The sequence below is a fragment of the Pseudonaja textilis genome, chromosome 1, assembly GCF_049901715.1.
Source record: "Pseudonaja textilis isolate UNSWEBS1 chromosome 1, rPseTex1.2, whole genome shotgun sequence".
Taxonomy (NCBI): domain Eukaryota; kingdom Metazoa; phylum Chordata; class Lepidosauria; order Squamata; family Elapidae; genus Pseudonaja; species Pseudonaja textilis.
Genome location: NC_141990.1, coordinates 231,262,067 through 231,288,546, shown reverse-complemented (window position 1 = coordinate 231,288,546; position 26,480 = coordinate 231,262,067). Strand labels below are relative to the sequence as shown.

The 26,480-nt window shown below is 41.9% G+C and overlaps 2 protein-coding genes across 7 annotated transcripts in view; one reads left to right on the top strand and one right to left on the bottom strand.

The window, feature by feature from the left end:
• The window catches only part of IRF7 (interferon regulatory factor 7), a 29,102-nt gene extending 21,623 nt beyond the window's left edge, over window positions 1–7,479 (top strand). For all 6 annotated transcript variants that reach the window (XM_087920919.1, XM_087920921.1, XM_087920923.1 and 3 more), the window contains exon 12: window positions 1,347–7,479. In XM_087920919.1, coding sequence (XP_087777045.1) covers window positions 1,347–1,505 — 159 coding nt within the window. In that variant the 3' untranslated portion in view covers window positions 1,506–7,479. The remainder of the gene's footprint in view (window positions 1–1,346) is intronic.
• LOC113440196 (malignant fibrous histiocytoma-amplified sequence 1 homolog) lies at window positions 7,444–26,096 on the bottom strand. The gene is made up of 11 exons (XM_087928744.1): window positions 26,091–26,096; window positions 23,390–24,339; window positions 21,746–22,037; window positions 21,195–21,384; window positions 18,211–18,392; window positions 16,210–16,694; window positions 14,683–14,840; window positions 12,654–12,813; window positions 11,165–11,235; window positions 9,000–9,100; window positions 7,444–7,590 (listed from the first exon to the last, which is right to left on the bottom strand). Exons 1-11 carry the CDS (start codon window positions 26,094–26,096, stop codon window positions 7,573–7,575), a joined length of 2,613 nt encoding a protein of 870 aa, XP_087784870.1. The 3' UTR covers window positions 7,444–7,572.
• Window positions 26,097–26,480: the final 384 nt, after the last annotated feature.

The following is a 26,480-nucleotide window of genomic DNA, read 5'->3' as shown; positions in this document are numbered from 1 at the left end:
TAGCATTCTTTAAATGATAATAAACATAAAATGTTATTTAGTAACCCTAGTATTTGGAAATGATTAGAGCAATTAGACAGTATCTTGGGGTGTCATAGGGCACCTTAAGAGGACATGGGTGCGAGTTTTCTTCCTTCCAAGGTCCACAGGGACAAAAGTCTCCATGAATAGGGAGCCCTTTGAAATCTTCCCTCCAGTGTATTCTTCGTTGGTACACCAGCACCAGTTACATACAACCTAAAGCTACGGGATTCTGCTTAGGGAAATAAGGCTAGTCTCTTAACAGCTTTATCCCTTTTCCACAAGTTTCCTCCCTCTGCAACAGTGGTGGTATTCTACCGGTTCAGCCTGGTCCTGCCCCAGCCGGTAGCACCGATGAGCAACGGAGACAGACCCGGTTCTCTCCGTAGTTCTGCTGTTGGGCCCACCCGCCCACCTGGGCTGCCATACTCCCCTGCTTTTAAAGCACAGCTGTATTGCGTGGCACAGCTGAAGCGACAGGGAGTGTGTAGGCTTGTAGGAGATGAGCTGGAACACCTCTGCACCTGCGCAAAGTGCGTGTTTGGTGGGCACGCAAAGTGTGTGCACGCATGCAAAACACGCCCACCAAGCCACGCCCACCGAACCGGTGGTAAAAAAAATCTTTGAATTCCACCACAGCTCTGCAAGGTCTCAGTCACTAGGTGGATGCCAGCTTGTTTAGCTCATGCTGGAAGGTCCAAGCTGCTACCACCCTGTGGATATTTCTGCCCCTTCACAGCAATAAGCCACCTTGAGCATCTTCATCAATAGAGTGACATTTGCAGAGCAGGAAAGTGGTTTTTGGTCTCTCTCTGAATTCCCGCTGCCTTACAGGACTAGATAAGAACATTTAGCTTTTGCTGCCAGAGTGAGTGGGAGATACAACCCAAGTAAGGATACCTTCCCTGTTCTTCCAATCATACTTGCTGATGAACATTTTTTTGTGCATCACTCATTTCTGTATTTGTCCTTCGTGGAAGGAGAGATGATTCAACTGTACTTACGTACTCATTCATTCTGGAGCATGTAAACTGTTGTCTTGCATTCTTGGACTCTCTGCTCTTTCTCTTTAATCCCAGAATAGCTAATACTAATCTGTGGCTAATTGGGAAAACGGCCCTGTCTCTTTTTTAAATTTTTCCTGAGCTCTCCCATTTCTGAGCAGGAAAGCCACTGGCCGTGAAACCATTTCCATTTTCTTTTTGCCATTCTCCTAGACTAGAGAGTCAGTCTCATCCCTAATCAATAACATTTGTTTTGTTTTTTGGGTGGAATGTATCTTTGCACGAGCTAATAATGTTTATTGTCTTCTGTGTATTTTACAGCTGGTTCCAAATTTTTGTAAACATTGGCATGAATTCGTGCAGAGGGAAGGCTGCTCATCCCTGAACAGCGAAAGTGTGAGCCTCCAAATCTCCAATAGCCTCTTTGATATGATAGAACAGCTTTGTGCTATAAGCACGCAGACCGAGACAGCGTATTGAGTGCTTTGTTTTGTGTGCCAATTAGTAGGTTTTGCAAAGCGTGAGAGGCTGGTTCTCTTCATTTGTTTCACAGGCAGAAGTACTATAATCTCTGGATTGCATCTCAGCCTTGCATTAGAGTAGCTGATCTCCTAATTGGACTATTATTTATTGAGATAATCACACTCCGGGGATACAGATACTCTGCCCTCTTTCCAGGAACTTAATGGAATATATATCTTGCTATGTGGCTTTATGACAAGGATTCTTCTCTGCACGATAATAATCATGGCACAAAGTTGAGGAAATTCTTTTCAAGAACATATTTTCAAGAACATATTCAAGAACATATTTTCACTTTCTAGATACTGCAGGGCAGGGGTGGGATGCAAATATTTGTACTACCGGTTGGTTCTGTGGGCGTGGCTGGGTGGGAGTGGCTAAGTGGGCATAGCCATGTGACTGGGTGGGTGTGGCGGTGGGGGATTTTTTTTGCAGCCCCCCCCCCTCTGTTTTTTTGCCTCCTGGGCCTCAGGGAAGCCTGGGCGAAGCAGTGAGACAGCAAGGGGGATCCCGGCACAGCTGATTGTCAAAACAGCTGATTGTCAGGAGGAAAAGAAAGAAATACTGGTTCGGCCAAAATGGTAGCTGTTTTTTTACTACCGGTTCGCCCGATAAACGTTAAATATACATTCTAACCTGAAACTCAGTTGATATTTCCTTTCTCCATGTTTCCCTAGAGAAGACTAATTCTCAATGCTATCAGACAGGGTTAGAAGCAAGGTTTTGTATTTTCAGTCCTAAAAAGAAAGAAAGAAACTTACAAAGGATTTCTGTTCCTGTGTAGGAATTGAGTTTATTGTCCACCCAAAGGCTACTGGTTTTAAATATTTAAAAATACATATTTAAAAACTTCATGCAAGCAAACATCTTAATCAATAAACTGTTTTAAGTATATCAAGTTCCTTAGAAGTGGAAACATTGAAAGCTGTTCTCTCTTGTGATTTCAAGGGAGCTAATCTCTGAGGAGGAACCGTCCCTAATCTCTTGACTGTAAAGGGGATGAGAAAGAGATTTAATTTCAGACTTGCAAGATTGAAGTCAGCCTTTCCAGATCGATCAGATAGGAAAAATGAGCTGTATGTCTATGCAGATTCTCCATCATCCAAGTCATGGTTGTCCCAAAGGTCCTTTATTCAAGAGGCAACTGGACTTTCTGGTTTTTCTTTGAAGACGTTTTGCTTCTCAGAGTTGGATGAGAAGCGAAACGTCTTCAAAGAAAAACAAAGTCCAGTTGCCTCTTGAAAAAGCACCTTTAGGACGACCCAGTGAACTTATTCTACTTTATTGCAAAGCTAAATTAACAGAATTTTGCAACTCTGAAATTACATTTCTCCCCTATCCCCAAGAAATGGCGCTCTCTTCTGAGCCTCCTGCCCTGCGACATTCCTAGGTGGATTCTGATTATTGCCTTGGTTGTGTCTTTGCCTCCCAAGATCATTCCACATATCCTTACAGGGACCTGTTTTCTACCCTAATTCATATTAAACGACGACAACAACAACAAAAACCTACAGGAGAAAAAAAGGGCAATTTTGGTTGCAGAGTTTTTTTGCGGGGGGGAGATTGGGGGAACAATAGAACTACTGGACTATATCTAGCCAGTAGGCTACCTACACCCAGGTGTAAGTTGCAGGTAACGTAGCCTCATATTATGTAGTCTATGGCAGGGGTCGGCAACCCACGGCTCTGGAGCCACATTTGGCTCTTTCATCCCTCTGCTGAGGCTTCCTGTTGCCTGTCGCCATCCCAATTTTAAGAGGAGCTTCCAGTTAGGGAGAAAAAAGCTATGGCAAGGGGCAGGTTTTCCGGTCACCTCCACAATTGATAGGGTGTTTGGTTAGGACAGATAGAGGAAAAAGGACACCGTGCTAAGAGGAGATTCTATGGTGGGGGAACTGGACTTCTGGTTGGCTCCAGAATTGAACAGGAGGCTTCCAGCTAGGACCTTTGTGGTTCTTTGAATGTTTAAGGTTGCTGAGCCCTGGTCTATGGTATGAGAGCGTATATCATTGAAGAATGTTAGCAGGTCCGTGCTGAATCAGACAAAGGGCTCTCAAGTACAGCTTTTGTCTTCTCATAGAGATCTAGGACAATTGTCAGGGGCAGGGGTGGGATTCAAATTTTTTAACAACCGGTTCTGTGGGCGTGGCTTGGTGGTCATGTGACTGGCTGGGCATGGCCAACTCAACATCATTCACATCAAGTCACGCATCTCCTCGCCTGGCCTCTCATGACAGTGGGGATGCTGCAACAATCGTAACTGTGAAAAACAGTCATAAGTCACTTTTTTCAGTGCCATTGTAAGTTTGAATGGTCACTCCACACAAGCAAAGTACCAGCAAAGGAGGGGGGAAAAACTCCAGAGAAGTTCCTAAGACAGGAAGTCTAGTCCTGCCAAGAATGTAATAAGAGTTAATGGAGAGGCAGTTTCTGTAAGCAACCCCAGAATGTTTCCTTCCTGCCTTCCTTACAGGATTAGGCCAGTAATTTCTTCGAACAACTGGTTCTCCGAACTGCTTAGAATGTTAACAACCAGTTCTAGTGAATAGGTGTGAACTGGTAGAATCCCACCCCTGGTCAGGGGCCACATTGCTATGCCCATTTCTCCTTGGGCCCCTCACCCAAGTTGACCCACCACAAACTGTCATCTTTGACTGGCCCTCTGCCAGCACGCCTCTGCCGGCAATGCTGAGGCTCCTCTCCTGGCCACTTTTTCCTGAGCGATTCACCGAGGGATATTTGTCCCCAGGTGATTCACTGCATGGGATGACTACATTTAACTTTCCACGTTTAATAATTTCAAATTTCAACTCCTCTGTGTGATATCAAGGTTGCATGCACCCTATCTACACCCCATTAGTAGAAATGAACTTGGTGGTGGGTATCGGTGGCTGTGTTTGCCTTCACCTGCAGCTGAGGTAGGACAAGATAAACTATTAAGGTAGCAAGTAGTTAAGGCATTACTGTCCACAATTCCAAGAAACGTTTAGCAAAAGCCTATGAAGGCCTAGCGTATGAAAACATTTAAGCTGTCTTATTTTGTAACACATGCTGAATTACTTTATGCATATTATAATTTATTAATGCTATGTGTTATTCAGTGTGCGTAGAACTGAAACCACAATGCATTGTTGTTTGTAGTACTTATATGTAAGATGCAGTTCTGGAAGAATTCCCAGTGCGTAAGAAATAGGAGGTTTTTGTTTTAAAGTGATGCAATGGGGAACGAATACCAAGCGGCATCCCCTGTTGCGCACTGCACCCTCTGTTGTGCACTGCATGCATCTCTTCCCTCTTCTCCTTCAACTGCTCCATGCATGTCACCCAAATCTGCTCAGGCAGTGGACAGGCATGGAGAGGAGGGCCGCAGAGGAGAATGGAAACCCATTTGCCAACAGCCTCTGTTCCTCAGGCAGATGGATGGTTGAATATCCTTGGACCAAATCTACCTGGTTTCATTACTCATATGATAACCCAATCCCTTTCTTTCTATTGGCTACAAATAATTGGCTACAAATTGACTACAAATTGGGTGATCTAAGAGGAGGGGGATCTAATACAACTTACAACCATTTGTTTAGCGACTGTTCGAAGTTACAGTGGCACTGAAACAAGTGACTTATGACTGGTTTTCACACTTACAACCGTTGCAGTATCCCCATGGCCATGTGATCAAAATTCAGGCGCTTGGCAACTGGTATGTATTTATGACGGTTTCACTATCCCAGAGTCGCACGATCACCATTTGTGACTTTCCTAAACCGCTTCCGACAAGCCAAGTCAATGGGAGAAGCCAAGATTCTCTTAAGGATCACCTGATTCGCTTAATATCTGTGCCCCCCCCCCCTAAAAAAAGGTCGTAAAATGGGGTGCAACTCCCCTAACAACTGCCTTGCTTAGCAGTAGAAATTTTGGGCTACAAGGACTACCTGTATTTAAACCATCCGTCAGAAGCAACATCCTGTCCATATGTAAGCAGGTCAGAGGAAATAGACAATCTAGGAAATAGGATGGAACTGATGGTAGCACATGCTCAGAGTTAAGTAAGGATAGCTTGTCTCAAAAGCAAGACTTGCACTCTATTAACTAAAGTGGGAGACCTATAGATCAGATCGCATTAATCTTTGGTATAGCTTGCCTTCTTTAAGGGAAGAGAAGCTTAAATGTTTTCTTTTTTTAAATCAATGTTTTCAGGCAAGGAAGGGCTATAAGCATACAGTACATTTTCCAGTTGCTGAATGATTGGGGGGGGGCAGCAGGAGGCGTAGGACAAGGGGCGCAGTGGCGGTAGCTGCCCTTCACAATAGTCCCAGGTTCTCATGTGGCCCCTTGGGAAAATTAATTGCCCACCCCTGCATTACAGGAAGATGAAATCTAGTCCCCAATTTCGTCTGTCGCCCCTAAAGTCCAATTGAAATGGAGGCCTGGGTTAAACTGTTATTTTAAAATCCCAGGTGTGAGCCCTTGGGAACCAGGCCGCCGAAGCAGGACGAGCAGTGGGCGATTGTGTGCATGGGTGCTCCATTTGCGTAAGCAGCAGGCTGTATGCACGCCGCTTGCACAGATGGAGCTGCGCGTGCATGCTTGGCCGGCATCTCACACGGCACCATATGAGCGACGCACGTCGCTCGCCCACACGCTCTTCATCCGCAAAAGAAGTGACCCGGTGGCCGGGCTTGCTGGACTGGGTGAAAGCAGGCTTTTTCGGGAGGATGGCTACTGGTAGCTGGAGTGACCGTTACCAGGTAAGCAAGGGTACACGAGGCATGTGGGTCGTATCGCTCGCTCTTTTCGGCCGCGAAAGAAGCAGCCTGGTGGCTAGGTGAGGTGCGTGAGGGGTGGAAATTAACACACCCCATAAAAAGAAGGCCTAGCTGTTTTTCCAAGGGTCAAACAAAAGTAAGACCCGGCTGTGTTTTATGAGAAACACAATAGTCTGTGACCGTAATAAAAACTGATTGTCTAGGGCTGCTGGGAACGCCTGCAATATAATTAGAGGGCTCCCGAGGGCTAATCTCCAGGAAACCTGACCTAGCCTTTACTCCATTAACTCCAACTGATTATCTGTAAAAAGCATTGGCTTACTCAGACAAAATACCTACATCGTGATACGTTAATCCGGCTTTTAGAGAAGCCACTTACAATCCTTTATTAGTGTCACAGTTTGACTATTGTGATGACTGTGAGTTTTATTGTACTTTTTTTTGTCAAATGTTGCTGTTAGTCACTATTTCTAGACCTGAAGCCACTTACTGTGCTTTTGGATCTCAAGAATCTTTCGAGACTATAAATGTCTGCAAATCTAAAATGTACTGAACTGAATTACTGGTAGCCCTCGACTTACCGCAGTTCGTTTAGTGACCACTCAAAGTTACAATGGCACTTGAAAAAAGCGACACAACCATCTTTCACACTCACCGCTGTTGCCACATTCCTGAGGTCATGCAATCAAAATTCAGGTGCTTGGCATATCTATGCTCAGATGCTCATATTTATGACGGTTGCAGTGTCCTGGGGTCACGTGACCACCTTTTGCAACTTTCTGATGAGCAAAGTCAGTGGGCATGCCAGATTCATTGAACAACTGTTAATGAATTTAACAACTACAATGATTCGCTTAACAACTATATCTAGAAAGGTCATAAAATGGGGCAAAACTCACTTAACAAATGTCTCACTTAAACAGCCTGAATTTTGGGCTCAATTGTGGTCGTAAGTCGAGGATTACCACGTTGTAATGTTAGAATTTAATATTAAGACTCAATATTTTTTGTTTGGGTTTCTCACAGAAATATTTATTTCATATAATGTGAAAAGTCCAATGAGAATTTCTAATGAGAAATCAAGTTTTTCTGTAATTTGTGTAAACTCGCTAAAGTACAACTTCAGTCAATAATATCTTTTATGGAAATAAATCGACATTCCATGTAAATTTAAGAAGTACGTCTTTTTTTATTTGAAATGATCATAAAATACCGTTGATAGAAATGATGTTGTGCCAGTGATTTATCCTTTGTGGTTGTTTTCATTTATCCAAGATGCTCTACGACAAAAAAAATAACCAGGAAATGAATTACAGATTTTGTTTAACAGATTAAACCGATCTAAAGCCAAGCGTTACAGTGATAGAATAAAGTTCCCTATTGCTTTGGAGCGCCAATGTGGAACTTCTTAGCAAGAACTGTTTACAAATCTTTTGCAACTTTTTGAAAGTATTGCAAAGAGGTATTTGTGTTTGCGCTCTTGCATCGTCCAAAGCAGTTTTGGGAGATCCAGTCTCAAATCTTGCAGAGTTTTAGTTTTTACATCTCATCCCCACACCCATTTTACCACACATTGCTTCTTTCTACCCAGAGTGGTGGTGGAAAATCACGTTGGCAAAAATCATAGTGTGCCCATATCTTGCTATGAATGTGTCTCTGGAATGGAACCATGCTCTGTTGCTACTTACACAACTTCACATGTCCCTGTAAGAACAGTTATTGGCCATTTTCTCTGGCTGAATGTCATCAACCAGGGTAAAGCCACCACATTTTCCATGTGGAATATGTGCCAGGATGCTGGTTTTCGATCCCAACACGTTGCATACATGATCTTGCAGCGAGAGTTCAAGGAACAGGATTCAGTAATATTCAGCTATGGGGTGCCTTCCAGTATATAACACATAATTTCTCCCAAATCCTTATGGACTGGTCTAGGGGGTTGGCAACTTTGCACCCATTTCCCACAGAAAAGAAAACACCGGGAGCCGCAAAACCCTTCCCATTGACCGACTATTTCCTGAGTGGCCACAAAACTAGCATCTGTAGTTGAATTAAACATTGTTTTCTTCTGAAACTTTTCTTGGATTTATCCATGGTTGGCCTACCAGGGGTCAAAAAGCTCAAAAAATCCTGTGCCAGCGGGTATCGCACATTGGCGATTGTGGCACATATTTTGAGTGACAGAGCCGCAGCAGAGAGATGAAAGAGCCATACGTGGCTCCAGAGCCGCTGGTTGGTGACCCCTGGACTGGTCAGTCAACCACTAAGTCACCTGCCTATCAGATAAGAGGTTCTCTTCTGTTTTCCCTATGTATTTCTGGGGTGTAACTCCTTGAACCAACTTCAGCCTGCCTCAACAATGGGCTGCCTACAATATAGAGGTTCTGTATTGTAGACATGTCCCAACCAAAGAGTGTGTGAGGATTCTTTGCATTATATTAAACAAGCGGATGAAATCTTACTGTTTCATAGCAGTATAGCTGATGCTAGAATGGAGATACATGAATAAAAGGGTCTAATTTTTTTACCATTACAGTTGTGACCTGTGCTTTTGACATCACGGTCAAACTAACATTCCATTTTTCTGGCCAGCTTTCCCTTCCTTGATGTCCTCCAGGTACATTGAGCTAGAATTCACAACTCCTAGCTAGTTTCAGGAAGGCTGCTTTAGACTGCCACATGAACAAACCTGTCTTTCCACATGGACAGTGCTGGTTCCAAAAGTAGCATTCCCATAGCTGGTGATATAATACTGTGCAGGAGCCTCAGTTCTGCTTGGTTTGTTTGGAACTGTGAAAAAAAAAATGCTTAGTAATATTAGGCCTTTTCAATAACGTTATGGCATACTATGGCAGACATATGTGCTAGGCCAGGGGTCGCCAACCTTTTCGACGGCAGGGACCACCAAACTCATAATTTTAGATCCCAGGGACCACTAACCGGTTATGTGGGTGTGACCTAATTTGTGGGTGTGGCTTGGTGGTCGTGACTGGCTGGACATGCCTTGTATGTAAATATTATAAATATTTATATAAATATTGAATTTTTTATTTAGAAAAAGAGCAACTTTTACCCAAAATCAGGCAAAGCAGGCAGACAGATTGAGTTGCTCACAGAATCACAGATTCATTCAGAGATCTATCTATCTGCCATCGGCTAGCTCAGTCTGTCACATAAAATTTGCTTGCAAGCAAACTCATAAAATTAACTCACAACACACCATGCATGTAAATATTGAATTTTTATAAAAAAAGAGCAACTTTTACCCAAAATCAGGCAAAGCAGGCAGATTGAGTTGCTCACAGAATCATTCAGGGATCTATCTATCTGCCATCGGCAAGCTCAGTTTCTCAAATTTGCTTGCCGTGAGTCTGCACTGAATTTGCTTGCAAGCAAACCTTCAGTCCTAAGGGAGGTTTGGCTGTGCTTAAAAGCAGAGCCAAAGATCTAAAGACTAGCTAGAAAGCAAGAAATCCAACCATTTCCTGCTTCTTAGCTAATCTAAATCTCCCAGCACAGCAGAACACATGATGGTTGGAAAAAGGAAAAATAGCAATTTAACAGGCAAGTTTACAGGGTAAGGAGTGAGTAGGCGGGGAGGGTTGCCTCGGGCCATGTGGGCGGTGCAGCCTTGTGTTTCTGCACAACCTGGATTAATTGCTTTGTGAGGGTGCTCGGGGGGTGAGATTTCTCTGCGGCCCACCAAAATTTTCTCATGGCCCACCAGTGGGCTGCGGGCCGCCGGTTGGCAACTGCTGTGCTAGGCTGCCTCCCTATCTGTCAGCAAGCCTGCTGCTTGCTGCCATGGTAATGGAGGGGAGGGATTGGTAGAGAATTTTTCATTGCAGCTTTTGCTTATCTCTCCAAGGTCATTTCTTCTAGCTTTGGTATGCAACAGCCAGAGACAATGTACTTGAATCAAAGACTTTTCTCAAACTATTCTTGGCTGGTGCTTGTCTTCTGGTTGCCTAGCTACAGGTTTGTTGGGCACTGTGGTTTGTTTCAATTTGCTGCTTCCTGTCCTTTTGCCCCAGATCTTGCCAGAAAATTGTTGCGTTCAGTTTTCTCCTAGTAAAAGTACTTTTTTTTCTGAATATGAAGCCAGGGGTTTTCTTTCGTGGGAATTAGACAGAGACAGCCCTGACATTAGGCAAGATCTCTGGTCAACCCAGAGACCGCAGTCTACCATGCAGTGGTGGGATTCAATTTTTTTTACTACCGGTTCTGTGGGTGTGGTTTGGTGGGCGTGGCAGGGGAAGGAGACTGTAAAATCTCCAGTCAGAGGTGGTATTTGCCAGTTCTCCAAACTACTCAAAATTTCCACTACCGGTTCTCCAGAACTGGTCAGAACCTGCTGAATACCAGGGAACCAAGCATCCAATGTCCAACCACGCTTTTTAGTTATCTCAGAAAAATATCAAGTCACTGGGCTTTACATAGGGGATAAGAGGCAAAACTTCCATTAACCAGTTCAGAAAACTTTACGGTGGCAAGATTACTAGCTCAGTCTTTTAAGATATTTTCTTTAGTTTGAAGTGCAATCCCCTATATTGGAATAATTCATGATTATTATGCTTTAACCCTCCAAAACCGATGAGCTATAGTCATTATAACTGAATTGCAATAAAATACTACAAATAAGCTAAACACAGACAGCACCATGGAATTTTGTATCTAAAAGCTTTTTGAAAAAAACATACCTAAAGGCCTATATTTTTCTGGACATTTGCCATAAAGGGCAACTCACAATTTCATCATGCAAGCATTCTAGCTTATTGAAATAACAACATTAACATTGTTATTTAAATAATTAAGTCAGAGTATTGACATTAATGGCAAATATTCCAACCTCACCTTTGGGTAACAGGAGCTCTGTTTCAAATCGATGGGCACAAATTCCACAAGTTTTAATGTCTTCTTTGAACCTGGAATGAAGTTTGATGAGAAACAGGACCAAGCACCACTAAATAGATTGGACCCTAGTGTAAGATAGGTTGTTACTAAGGTGTCAGAGTAAGGACAAGATCAAAGTTCAAATCACTATCCAAGCATGGAATTTACTGATTGACCTAGGTCAGTTACACCTATTTCACACCAATTGATCACTAAAATAAAGGATGGGGTAAAATGAGGAGAGATCCTGATATAGCTCATCTTGAACTTTCAAAGAAAAAAGCATTAAAACAATTCTTAAAATGTGGGTGGGTTTGTTTGTTTGGGGTCAAGTTTGCTTCCGTTACCAAAAGCAATTTTTGCTAATGCTTTAAACATGGAAGTTTGAAAACCTATAGAAGCACAAAGAAATATTTAAAATCCCACTGCTGTAATTTGGGAAAAATACAAATGAAAATGTCATTTGAGCAATGATCCACTATTCTTTCCTATTGCTATTCCTGGGTAAGTAGAAATCCTTCAGAAATGGGGTGGGTTAGTCTTAATTGTACAGACCAATTTTGTGGTATGGTGATGGACAGAACAGGAAAGATTTAAGTTTGAATCCCCAGTGCAGTTTGAGGCTTCTATTGACCCCTTTGAGATAGGCACAGATTTCAGGCTGACTTCTTAAGAAGGTCGCTTTGGAGACCTTGTATTACTAACATAACATCTCCAAATAAGATATTTGAATAAGAATATGAAAACATTATAATCTCCTAGCTTGACTATAAATATATCCTCTAGCTTAGGTTTAACAAGGTTTTTTAAAAAAAGAATGAAGAAGCCCTATCTATAAGCTGAAGAAAGAACCTGATATAATAGCCATCCTGCAGCACAGCTTTTTCTGATCTAGCGCCATCCACATTCCCTAATCTCGTGCCTAGTTTGGGCTGTGCTGGCTGGGAACCATGGGAGAGGAGACTTAAAACATTTCGAAGGCAGCAGATTCACAGAGATGGATGCACCAAACAGAGGGTTATAAAAGTGTTAGAAGTGAAACCTTCAGTAACACTATCAGAAGAAATGCTTAAATGAAAGAAGCGCCTTGTTTGAAATATTTTGGAGGGTTTGTTTTTAAAGTCTATTTACAGGTTACAGAGCCATCCCTCAGTTAAACTTAAGAAACAAGGATTCATAGCAAAAGATCTCAGCTGAGAATCTGCTTTGGAAAGAGAAATGTTATAGTGTTTGTTTTCTGGATAAAGGCCAATATAGTGAGAATAAGTAATTTAAACCAAGGGTCTCCAACCTTGGCAACTTTAAGACTTGTGGACTTTGCTTTGCTGGCTGAGGAATTCTGGGAGTTGAAGTCCACAAGTTGTCAAGGTTGGAGACCCCTGGTTTAAACAGCAAACTCTGAAAAACTTTACAGTCTTGGTTTTACTTGTGCACAGCATGAAATACATACACAGTCATCTTATCATCCAGATCTGGCCAGACAAATTCAGCAGGACATCCGACTGTCCGGCAAGGAGCCTTTATGCAAAGATGGAGCCCAGGCCATTCCTCCAGGAGTTTTTGGTTGATGGAGATGATTGTTAAAATAAAGTCCCAAGTTAATTGGAATCCTGTAAAAGGCAACAGGGAGAAACATTCAGAACAGCCAGCTTTCTCCAACTTGGTGAATCCCAGATAGGTCTAATTTCAACTCCCATAGTCATCATCTAGTCCAGCCAAAGGCTGTGAGTTTGTGGGGGAACTGATATTTGATGCTGTTGGAGAGCCCCAAGCTGTAAAAAGCTGGCCTGAACTTTAAAGCAGATACTGATTAAACATCTTGTGCATGAAGGTGCAAGAGGAGCTCTTGGTTCATCATTGTTGAGAAGAATGACTGAAAGAAAACAATAAATCCATTCTCTAAAATTGGTTCTTCCTTTCTACTGGTTGGTTTAGGACAGGGGTTGAAGTCTGTCTCTAATCTGGGCCATCCGCTAAAATAAAGCCAGGTCATGGCACACACTTCAAAGTAAACCAGGAAGCCTGTAATTGTGGAGTCTGTCTGGCAGGAACAAAGAATGCTTATCCACAGGAGATAGGCATGTGTAAATCTTGTTAACAATCCTAGCTAATTGGAAAGCTGATAAAAAGTAACACATTAGCCAATTTGCAGACCTCAGCTAACAGTTAGGGATAGAGATGTCCTGCAGCAAATCAAATTTGTATTAGGTTACTCCTAGGGCGTTCATTAGCTCAGACTTAGGAATAGGGACAGCTAGAGACCAACAGAACAAAATTGTAGAATTATTACTAAAATGTTGATTAGGTGATATTTCTTATTATCTCACTTTGTCCCACCTTCTCTTTTAGTGAAAATGTATAAAACTTGCTCAATCCTTTGTTCTTGGCTCTTGGCATTTTGACCAGGAGCCCTTTTCCTTGGAGTTACTCCACTAAAAAGCAAACAGAAAATCTGCACCTCCTGTCTGGCGTCTCACCATTGGCTTTGGCACCAGGCTCAGACCCGAATTGGGGACCACACTACCACTATTTGTGTGTGGGTCCTTCGTTCTCCCATATTCAGCATTAGTGGGATTTGCCTGTATGAGAAACCGACTTTTTTCAGGTGGCATCCAGAGGTGGGGCTGATCCAGCGGTCTTATGCCAGCCTCTCTCAAGAGGCAAAACTGTCGAATGGCTTCCTTCAACTGAGACCCCAGGAGCAATTTTGTTAACAATTACACAGATTCCAGCCTTAGATACAGGTAGTCAATGTCTGGAATACTCTACCTGACTCTGTGGTTTCTTCCCTAAACCCCAAAAACTTTAACCTTAGATTGTCTACTATTGACCTCGCCCCTTTCCTAAGAGGTCTGTAGGGGGCCTGCATAAGCGCACCAACGTGCCTACTGTCCTTGTCCTATTGTTTCTTTTTATTTTTCCTATATGTACCCATTTCATGTGTTCATAACTATGTATATACTTATACCTATTATCTTGTAAGCGATTGACAAATGAAATCAAATAAATAAATAAAAATAGTCCTTGATTTACAATAGTTCATTTAGTGACTGTTTGAAGTTACAATGGCATGGCAAAAAGTGTCTTATGACTGTTTTTCACATGTACGACCATTTCAATGTCTTCATGGTCATGTGATCAAAATTCAGACACCCGGCAACTGACTCATAGTTACGACAGTTACAGTGTCTCTGGGGTCATGTGATCCCCTTTTGCAACCTTCTGACAAGCAAAGTCAGTGGGGAAGCCAGATTCATTTAACAACCATGTTGCTAACTTAACATCTGCAGTGATTCACTTAACAACAGTGGCAAGAAAAGTCGCAAAATGGAGTAAAACTCAGTTAACAAATGTTTCACTTAGCAACATAATTTTGGGTTATTGTGGTAGTACATTGAGGACTACCTGTACACTGTTTTGTTCTACTATCATTTACATTACATTTGAACCAAAAAAGCATTCAATGCCTATGTACATACCAGCTGTCTGCCCTGGCTTTCTGCACCTGAGCTCAATGTAGCTGTAACCTTTTTGGTTATTTGCTTTGATCAGTAAAGGTGTGCCACTACTTATGAGCAGGCAAATGGCTTTAGCAACCCAGTGAGTTGAAAAGAAGGAACAAGCTTTCACCATAAGTCTGGGAAGAAAGAAGGGGGAGGGGGAACAGTTAGTGCTTTCAGATCCTATTTTAAGATGTTCTTTTTTTCCCAAGCATTACTGGTACTGCTAAACTGGGCCTGGGCAGTTGCAACAATAATTAGTTCAAGAGAGGACTAAACAGCCCATATTCTGGAGCAGGGGTATCAAACTCAAGGCTTAAATCCGGCCTGATGGGCCATCCTGGGAATATCAAAGGACTGGCCCACAGTACTTCTGGCAGCTAAAACAGGCTACGTGCACCTCCCATGCACCTCATTTTCACTCTCCATGGCCTCCTGTAGCACTCTGCCAGCTGAAAACAGGCTGAAAAGTGGGCCAAAAACAAGCCAAAAAATAGCCTGAAAACACGCCCAAAAATGACTGCCAGAGTGCTTCAGGAAGTCATGGAGGGTGAAAACGAGGCACAGGACCCCCCCCCGTTTTGGCCGGCAGAATGTTGCAGGCAGCATCCGTCCAAAGCGCCTTCCCACTCCTCCCCTCCACCCCCACCCACAAACTACAATGCTCCTCCAGCCCTAAAAGAAATCCCACACACTTTACACACTTGTTCTAGAGAGCCCCTAATGCTTAAAATCAGTGGGCTGTAGTTATTAATGGTGGCTTAGGGCTTGAGAGATCAGATTCAAGCTCACACTCAGCATGGAAGCTCCTTGAAGAATTCTGGTCCAGTCACTAACCCCTAGTGTTGAGAAGAAAACCGGAGGTAGAAATGCTCTGTAGGTGGCTTTGAGTTCTGGGAAGGAAGGAGGGTTACTATGTGATGAAGGCTATTGTATCTTTCAGAAACATCCTGCAATCAGTTCCTAGACTTGAGGCTTCTTGCATGCAATTGTGGTGCAGAATTTAGTAGCCTGGTTAATATCAATAGGAACATGCAGAATTTAGTAGCCTGGAAATATCAAAGGACCGGCCCGTGGTGCTTCTGGCGGCTAAAACAGGCTGTGTGCGACCCCCATGCGCCTCATTTTCATCCTCCATGGCCTCCTGCATGTTCCGCTGTTGTATTTGCAAAATCATCATCCATTGACTTTTCTGCAGATTAAAGTGGCTCTCTATTTGACAGCCTGCAGGGAAATACTCTTAACAGAGCAATAGGACAGATTGCTTGAAAGACAACAGAGTATCAGTCAAACTACCAACACTAAAAAAAACCCTCACAGTTTTATAAGATACGGGTGGCAAATTGCCAGGGATTGTCCAGTAAACAGTGGTGACCTCATCCTTGTATTTTTGACCCCTGCTTGTGCAAATCAACTGGCCCCCGTTCAAAGAGGCCCTCAGTTGTAGATATCAGCCACAGGATGGCTTGTCATTATCTATGACGGTTAGCAGATAGTATTCAATACCTTTGGAAGAAGCTCTCTGGGATCTCAGGAGAAAAGTACAAGCGAATATGCAAGTCCTCTTTGTGATCTTCTCCCCACTTCGTTGAAACCTCCTGACTTTGGTTGAGATAGTTAGGAAATAAGTAGTGTGTGTCCTTCTCCAGGTTCGGCAGAGTTTCCCATGGCTCCCCAGGTACAAATGTTCTGGCTCTAGGATTAAGTCCTCTTACATTTCTGATCTCCAGGCAGATCTCAAAGTGTTCAAGTAGGCTGAAAAGTTTCCCCTTCTGTAATCTGCTTCCCACCATTTCCTCAAAGATGTCTACCATGTTGTCTAAAGAAAGCTGCTGCTTGAGCAAAGCTCTCATGGCTTTCTGGCATAGGATGGCTTTAGATTTAAACATCAATGCCCAATTGTCCCGGTCTCGGATGGTGGCATGTTCTCCTATCAAGATGTCCACAGAAATGCTCTCCAGCTGTTGCATTAGGCCATACCTCACAAGAGTCTAGAAAAACAGAAATATATTTGCCTAAGTAGGCTCACAATTGTGTTAGTGGAGTTGACTGAAGATAAACGATGTTAGTCTTGAACTGAAGACTTACAAGTAAACTTCTTGGTGTCTTGTAATAGATTGTTTTTTGATTCCTAAATATTTAATCATACCATTAATAAAACCATTCAGCTTCTGTCCTGTCTCCTTATAAATTGAGATCTCAACTTAAAAACAAAAATAATTGGGCTACTCTTCCATTCTCCCTGTCCTCCCACCCTGAGACCACACTTTTGTATCTGACCCTTGGTCTGAAGTCTGAAGCATGCCCTAAAATAGTCCACTGCCTTTTAGTACTTGTTGGAAGTGGAAAGTAAAGGAAACATGGTTAACTTTCAAAAGTTAAGCTGAAACATACAGAGAAACTTTCAAAAGTTGTAAGTGGTAAGGTTATATAGTTAAATTAATACATATGTTCAGCTATTCCAGGGCTGTCAAACTCCTGGCCTGCGGGCCAGATGTGTCACGTGCTGGCCCCACCCCCACCCAGTTTAGTGAAGGAGAGAAAAAATCCTGATACGTTACATGACGCTGCCATGGCGATGTGAGTTTGACACCTCTGAGCTATTCCATCTTGCAACATAATCTGGAATTGTATTTTGAATTCCTGCATCGAACTGGATGGCTCAACCATTTAGCTGGTGTATCTGGACAGAATGTCCACTTCTGTTCTGACTAGCTGATTACTACAAACCATTGGTTTTCTGCGGTAAGATACAATCAGACTGCCAAGTGACCATCCATACTTCAAAATTATGAACCCCAAGCAGTGATCTTGTTTAAATAAAGATACTGGGTAGAAACTTAATACATTGCACCCATACAACTTGGCTTCCATCTGCCTCTCCTACTTCACATGATGTTTTATTCTCTTCTGCGGGGAGTCTCTCAACCCTCAGATAGCTTGTCAGAAAACTAAGGAAGAAGAATAGAGTAGGAAAAATGGGATTCCTGCCCTCCCCACCACCCAAATGGAAGCATTTTTCTATGTGAAAGTCACCTCATGGGCAGTTTTGTTTTAACTGCAGTTCTCACTCTATTTTGCTTGTAAAAAAATAGAGGAAAATGGGATAAAAGCATTTACCAATACACCATTGGGTTAATTCAGAGACAACACGGAAGACAATGTAGAGGCTATTCATGAATGACCCCATCCCTTTCCCAAAATCCAGCACTTTTCATTCATATCAATAATAATCTTTCCTGAACAGGACTTGGGAGAAAACATAAGGCGAAATTTTGGCAGCTCCTGCTGAGTCTAGGGAAGATTTTAATGGTTTACATTTGCTTGTTTTTTACTTTGTAGCACTCCACAAAGCCTCTGTTACGATTTGGAGCAGGTTATACATACGTTAGAACTGTTTTTTAAAACCTGTGGTCTGTGGAAATTTGGCTTCTAGCTAACTTCAGAGAAGCAATGGCCCTCCGGTGCTGGAAGAAGCTTCTAAGGTGGAATCAAGGAGGTACTCACTTTGAAGAGAGTGATCAGAACAGTTGGACATAAGAACAGTGTGTCCTTCAGCTGCTCGATCTTTTCATACCATACAATTAATCCAATGCGATGAAGGTATCTCAAAATATCCCGCAGAAGTTCTCTATCCAAATGATACCGGCGAAAGAGCTTGCTGTGTAAAATATTGAAATTCACCATCCCTAAGGAATCAGAAGAGCACTTGTTGAGAACAGCTTCGAGAGACAATCTCAGGGGGGTCAACCAACAATACCGTATGTTCTATGCAGTGGTGGAATTCAAATACTTTAACAATTGGTTCTCTGCCCTAATAATTTCTTCCAAAAAACAGTTCAACAAACTGCTCAGAAAGTTAACAACCGTTTCTCCCGAACTGGTGTGAACTGGCTGAATCCCACCACTGGTTCTGTGCTCCAAGCTGCACATAGTCCTCAACTTACAACCACAACTGAACCCAAAATTTATTGTCAATTCATAAAACATTTTGTATACACATTTTATAGTTGACAACAGAAAGAAGAGGGTGGGAGTTTCAAAAAGCAGGCAGCAGTGTGGAATCGAAAGTACATTCAATTCATATTTTCTTCAAAGACTGATTAGATGACCGAAGCTTCTGCCACGCAAAAATCTAATTGGAGAGCATGATTGATGACTCTTGGCTATGGACATTTTTCGTTGGGTGATACACCCAGAGCGGTGGGGGGGGGGGGAAGCAGGATCAAGGGTGACAGTGAATTATGTATCTCAGAGTTGGCTACGCCCAAGTTAATGCCAGATGTAGAATGTTGACTTCAAATAAATCCTTTTTAGTTTTGGGAGTGTGGCTCGAGGCTCATGATTTAATTGGAGTAACTGCGGGAATCCTGACATTTATGTTGTTCAGTGAGACAGTTATTAAATGAATTATGTCCCATTTTATGAGTCTCTTGCCACAATTGTTAATTGAATCACCACTGTTGTTAAGTTAGTAACACGGTGGTTAAGAGAATCTGGCGAATTCTGACTTTGCTTGTCAGAAGGTTGCAAAAGGTGGTTGTGTAACCCCACAACCATCCTAAATGTGAATCAGTTGCCAAGCGGCTGAATTTTGATCATGTGACCATAGGGATGCTGCAATAGTTGCACGTGTGAAAAACGATCATAAGTCCCTTTTTTCAGAGCCGTTGTAACTTTGAACGGTCACCAAATGAACTGTTTGTAAGTTGAGAACTACCTGGACTTCTAAATTAGTAGAATCAAAAGAAAAATAAACAGGACCAATTCCACTAGGTGAACATTACTTTGGCATTTAAATTAGCTTGCCCAGCTTTGATCTCTGATATTCTGTTATAAACACAGGTTTGAGAATCTCAAGATAATGTTATCAATCCATGCATTAAATTCTGAACATTTAGGATAAAGGTAAAGGTTCCCCTCGCACATATGTGCTAGTTGTTTCTGGCTCTGGGGGATGGTGCTCATGTCCGTTAAAAACCAAAGAGCCAGTGCTATCCAAAGACATCTCCATGGTCATGTGGCCAACATGACTAAACACCGAAGGCGCATGGAACACTGTCCCTGTTTTTCTATTTGCATTTTTCATGCTTTCAAACTGTTGGCAGGGTCAAGTAATGGGAGCTCACTCTGTTAAGCGGCGCTAGGGATTCGAACTGCCTAACTGCCAACCTTCCTGATCGATAAGCTCAGTGTCATAGCCACTGAGCCACCATATCCCTCATTTAGGGTAAGGCTCTTTTATTGAAGTCTTGTTGCGGTTGAAATTATATGCCTTTGGGGAAGATGGGATGTTGTCATTCCCAATAACTTAGTGTAAGAGTTTGAATTTATAAATTTAAGTGGGAAATTTGGGCCTCTTTTTTCCCCCCTTTCCACAGCATGTTTAATTTATTATGGGTGCCTAAATTAAAGAGAGAGAGCCAGTTTGTTGTAATGGTTAAGGCATCAGGCTAGAAATGGAGAGGTGGTGACTTAGGCACAAAGCCAGCTGGGTGACCAGTCCCTCTCTTTCAGCCCTAGGAAGGAGGCAATGGCAAACCACTTCCAAAAACCTTGCTAAGAAAACTACAATAAATCTATAATCTATACAGTCACCAGGAGTCCAAAAAAAAAATGACTGAAAGGTGCATACACGTCAGTGGTGGAATTCAATTTTTTTTACTACCGGTTCTGTGGGCATGGCTTCATGAGTGTGGTGTGGCTTGGTGGGTGTGGCAGGGGAAGGATATTGTAAAATTTCCATTCCCTCCCCACTCCTGGGGGAAGGTTACTGCAAAATCCCCATTCCCTACCCACCCCACTAACCTGCTTTCCAGCTCCTTTCTCCTGTGCAGGGCAACCAAAGAAGACCCAGCCAATCAGCTGGGACTCAGGAGGCAGAGAATAGATGGGGTTGGCAGGGCCAGTCAGAGGTGGGATCTCCAAACTGTTCAAAATTTCCTCTACCGGTTCTCTAGAACTGGTCAGAACCGAATGAATACCACCTCTGATACACGTATACCCAAGAATGTTTCCATGAGAATGTCATTCAAAGGGTTCTTTCTCTTTCTAATGTTCCAAATCTTTGAGCTCAGTCAATTAAATTTTTAGCCAATAGGCCTATAATTAATTAAATCAATTATAACATTGATTTATGTGGAATTTTTTAATGTTTTTAAATAAATACTTGCCCTAAATAATCAGGAAACCTAGCGCTGAAATAAACTTAGCTTGCACAAAGAGGAGGCATTCACCAGAAGGTCAGCTGCCACCTATTGCCTCAGCGGCTCTGGGCACCCAAATGAACCCAGAGTTTTAATTTAGGCCTATCCAAAGAGTTTAGAAACTATGCCCCAAATAATTCTTCTGAGCTACTTGTGGCTATAGAGCTGTGGTAAAATACATGTTCCACTGCATGTTTTCCAAAAGGGATTGATCCCACTTAACATCAACACAGTAAAGAGAAGAAAGAGGAAATCTATAAAATGCCACTAATAATATTTACTTGCCATGTTCAGTCATCTCTTCGTTACTTTGCATCATATCTACAATTGCTGCTTCTACTTGTTTATAGATAGGGGGGAGCACTTGGATGACATTGGGGAAGAGCTTTTCATTCTTGACATGCTCCAAGATGATTTCTTCAAGTTTTTGAATGTCCAGGTAATCCATGCAGTTGACAGGAACAAGATCTAGAATCTAGAACAGAAAATGCATAGAGACAAAAAGAACTCCAAACAAGTAAGCAGAGAAAGAAGAGGGGAATTACTAACATACTGCTTCGTGTCTAGCTGTTGCGGAAGCTTAGTGGAGAACAGAGTGGAATAGGAGATGTTGTACATGTTTATGTATAGCATGACAAAATTAGAACAAGTGCAAAATTTCTCCCTCTCTCCTAAAAGTAGGAATCATTTGATTGGCTAGAGATTAGGACAAAAAAAAAAAAAGAATTATGTCATTGCTGCTTTAGGTTGCTTCCTAAGATGTTTGGACAGTTGCATGCCAGCAGTTTCTGGGTCGAGATCATTGCATATGAAATATACATGACAATATTCCTTACTGTAAGGGTGCAATTTTCCATTTCTTTCACTCGAGTCCACTGGTCTTCATAGAACTCTGATTCCTCATTGTCTTCCAGGTTAGTTATAAGGTGACTTAGGATGGTCTGTCTCTCCTTCAGCATGGCCTGTATCTTGCACATGATATCCTTTTTCTTTTCTTCAACCTCCTCTTCTGAACAAGCATCCACATGAGTTCCCACAGGAAGGACCACAGAATTCGGCACTCGCATAAAGAGGTTGCTAATCCAAAATCCAACAAGATCCTTGAAGGAGTCATTGGTAAGCTGATACCTAAGTAAGTTAGGAATACAGTTGTTAAGTGAATCTTGCTTCCCCATTGATTTTGCTTGTCACAAGGTCACGAAAGGGGATCACCTGATCCCAGGTCACTGCAACCGTCATGAGTCAGTTGCCAACCATCTGAATTGTGATCGCCTGACCATGCAACAGTCATAAGTGTGAAAAATGGTCATAACTCATTTTTTATCAGTGCTGTTGTACCTCTGAATGGTCACTAAGAACTGTTGTAAGTCGAGGACTACCTGCAGTCCCAAACATCGTGTAATACTGGCAACTCACCTGGAGTTTCCCCCCCACCCTCAATTTCCTCATTAAAGTTATATACTATTACTTGTAAAATAGAGCAGAGCTCCTTAAGTAAAAAAAATCAAAGCAAGGAGACACTAGCTTAAACAGCCCTCTGCTAGGCTTTACCCATCAGTGACACTATAAGCAATTAATTTCTCCTGAAATAAAAAAAAGGCTGGCCCAGAGTATCAAACATATTGTATGATCTCTTGGCACATTGCAAAATGAATTGAAGTGTAATAAATATTTTAATATATCCATCGTTGGAGGTAAAAGACAAGCCAACAAAAGTGAACCATTTAAAAAAGATGTGCAGAAAAGTTTGAAGTACCTGTAACTAAATATGAGAAATAGAATTCTGGGTGTGCTCAATTGTATTTCAGCTTCAGACAGAAACAATAGGGAATCGAACTTCTGATTGCTATATTTTGCTTGCTGAGAATTCAGCTCAGATATCCATTGTTGAAAATTGAAAACGCTGGCCAGGACTGATTAAAAGGATACCTCTTGAAGTTTTGTGGTAAAGTTCCTTCTGGGTCCAAAAAACATTACAAGAATTAATTTTTAGTTTAAAAATTCTGTATTTTCTTCAGAAACTGGGCAGTGCAACCCTATGCCGGTTTATTGGAAGTGAGTTCAGATGGATTGGCATGACATTTAGCCTTTGATGCTCCACTTATCAGATACCACTAAAGTAGGAGGAAAATGGTGATTGTTGCCTGTATAATATCACCATCAAGAACCAGCCAAAGTTTAAGTATTTAAATCAGACTCATTTAGAACTAGATGTGTATATTTAGATCCATCTGTTCCGCTTAAATTAAAGGGAGCTGTCATTGAAAAACATTAGGGCCAGGATGTTGGATGAGCCTGCTTGATGGTGTCAAGAATATAAATATGATTGCAGTTCAGCCTTGATTATATTGCCTCCTATCTTTGTGTTTTTTAATGAATTGGTTATTTTTTGTTGTGCGCCCTTTATTTGGGTGACCATATAAATCTCATTCATAAATAAATACAATACATCTTTGCACTGGAAGCCAGAGAACACTTACTGGTGAAGGTTAATGACCAAGATGACAAGGGCCTGTGAAGTAATGAACATATGGTGGGTCACATAGTATTCCAGCTGGCCAGCAAAATCCCAAAAGAGGAAAGTGAAGCCTTGGATATGGAACTCGCTTATCTCAATCCCAACAGTGCGGTCTTCCTTGGATAGTCGAACAACTTGTCCCTGCTTTAAGCTTTTGCACACTGTAGATTTTCCTGCTAAGGATGTCCCCAAAAACATTGTCTTGACACGCTTGTCCTCCTCAGCTTGGCTGTTCTGTAGCTGGTTGAAGTAACTGATGATCTGTTTGATACCCCCTGCACATACTTCATCTGGAGGTTCCCTCAATGAGTTCCCATTTACTTTAAACATCTTCAGGGATAGCTCTGTGAACAGCTCTTTAGGGAGTTGACGCAAAAAGTTATTTTGCACATAGAACTCTTGCAAGTTCTTCAACTCCAAGACTACTTTAGGGATGGCTTGGAATGCATTTGTGGACAAGTTCAGATACTGGAGACAGTCCCGGCAGGAACTTAAATCCTTAGGAAGATTGTCTAAACAGTTGTTGTTAAGTCGGAGATGTTTTAACTTAGAGAGAGAAGAGAAGATCCCCTCTGGGATATCTTGGATTTGATTTTGATTGAGCTCAAGCTTCTCCAGATGGATCAGGTTCCGGATCTCCACTGGGAAATCTGTCATAGCATTTTTTGACAAAATCAATTTTTTCAGATTATAAAGGCTTGAAATCCCAGTGATATGTTTCAGCTTGTTCCGGTCCAGATTTAGGCTCTCTAGACTGTTATTGAGTAGCACTTCGAACGGAAGAACTCGGAGTCTTAATCTGGAAAGGGTCACTTCATTGATCTCTTGCCCTGGGGAATGAAGAACATAAGATGATGTGATTATGGGAGAAAAAAGATTGAGGGGTGTAGAGTTGTAATTGCAGGAATGTTCCTATTGTGGATGGCAAACCTCAGATAAAGAACGTTTACAAGCAAATACAACTCAGGCAAACAAAGTCACTAATCTAAAGGAGGATTAGAGAGAGGAAGTAAACATATGTTAGACTTTAACTAGAGATAATTAATTGTGTTAATTACTATGCTAAACAGTAACCAAAGTTAAGCAGTAACCAAAGTTAACCAATGATGGAGGATAACGAAAAATGTATATAAATGCAAGACTAGACTCCAATAAAGATCATCATGATTCAGTTGATCATGATCAAACAACTCGACTGCCTCGTCATTACAACAGAGGGGTCCTTGGTGCTCCCTGAACTTGGTTGTTTTCTTGCAGACATTTCATTACCCAAAACAAGGTAACACCATCAGTGTCGGTTCTAGAGAAAAGACTGTAACATGCTCATTATTAGGAAAGGTCTGTATTAGGAAAGCCCATTTAGATAAGGGGTCTTCAACCTTAGCAACTTTAAGACTTGTGGATTTAAACTCCCAGAATTCCTCAGCCAGCTTTGCTTTGTCCACAAGTCTTAAAGTTGCCAGGGTTGGAGACCCCTGATTTAGTTGATGTAGTGGCAGTGGAGGAGGGGGAAAGTGGGCAAACTTTCAAGTTTTCTAAAATATGTGATTAAACCAAATGTTACATACAGCAGGCAGAGAAAGGGATGGGGAAAACAGAAATAGGAGGAAGAAAAGCAAGAGGACAGCACAGTATTGGAAAAATGTATTATATGTAACTTCAAACAGAATGGCGGGAAAGCTGCAGATAGAGATAATTTCAGATTAATCTGGACTGTCTCAAAAATTGGAGGGATGATAATAATAATAAAAATGGCTGATATTACCCAGTTTAAAAATAGAGCATCTGCTCTCAACTCAAGCCATTTGCTCAACAAAACACAAACATTCCTTGTAATTTTTTTTAAAAATAGTAATAATATATTTCTGTATAACAACACTGAAAATAATTTATTCTGTACTATCCCAGTTCTGACAGTGCAATCCAAAATGGTATATTAAGGAACAACTTCTATGCGGCTAGTTGGGCATCTCACAATCACATGTAATGCGAGGCAAAGGATTGACTTTGCTGTGATTTATACAGCCTGATTTCAAGAATGCAGGTCAATGATAAGTAAATTATGATCATGAGCAGGTCCCTTTAGACAGCAGATTAAAATTACAGCTTAGTACGTGATGTGACTTATTGCTTAGCAATAGTAGGTGACTGGGTGTGGGATTCTACCAATTCGCACCTATTCGCTAGAACCGGTTAACATTCTAAGCAGTTCGGAGAGCCGGTTGCTAGAAGAAATTACTGGCCTAATCCTGTAAGGAAGGCAGGAAGGAAACATTCTGGTGTTGCTTACAGAAACTGCCTCTCCGTTAACCCTTATTACATTCTTGGCAGGAGTAGACTTCCTGTCTCTGGAACTTCTCTGGAGTTTTTTTCCCCTCCTTTGCTGGTACTTTGCTTGTGTGGAGTGACCATTCAAAGTTACAATGGCACTGAAAAAAGTGACTTATGACCATTTTACACGCTTGCAACTGTTGCAGCATCTCCACAGTCATGAGAGGCCAGGCGAGGAGATGTGTGCCTCGATGTGAGTGATATTGAGTTGGCCACACCCAGCCAATAACATAACCACCAAGCCATGTCCACCCAGTCACAAGACCACCAAGCCACACCCACCTCCTAAGCCACGCTCACAGAACCGGTTGTTAAAAATTTGAATCCCACACCTGCATGTGACCATGACTTATTGCTTAGCAACTTGCATGAATCCAATTGAAAAAAAATTCACTTTCAATAACTGATAAATATATAAGCATATGTTAGTTTGACAATGTGAAAATTGATATAAACTGAGTAAATGACTATAAAAGAATAGCACAAAAGATTTGCAACCAACTGACACACTGTATGTATATAAAATGGAAGATGGTTTTATGTTTTGTATGCGTATGTCTTTAAAAAAATAAAAACTTTTGTTTTAAAAAAAGAAAAAAAATCACTTTTTAAAAAGTTGCATAAAAATTGCTACAGCCCAGCCTGTAAAATAAAGGGGTGGGCAACTCTTGGCTCACATGTGTGCCCTAGTGGAAGTGTCCAGGTAGTGTAAGACTGCAGAC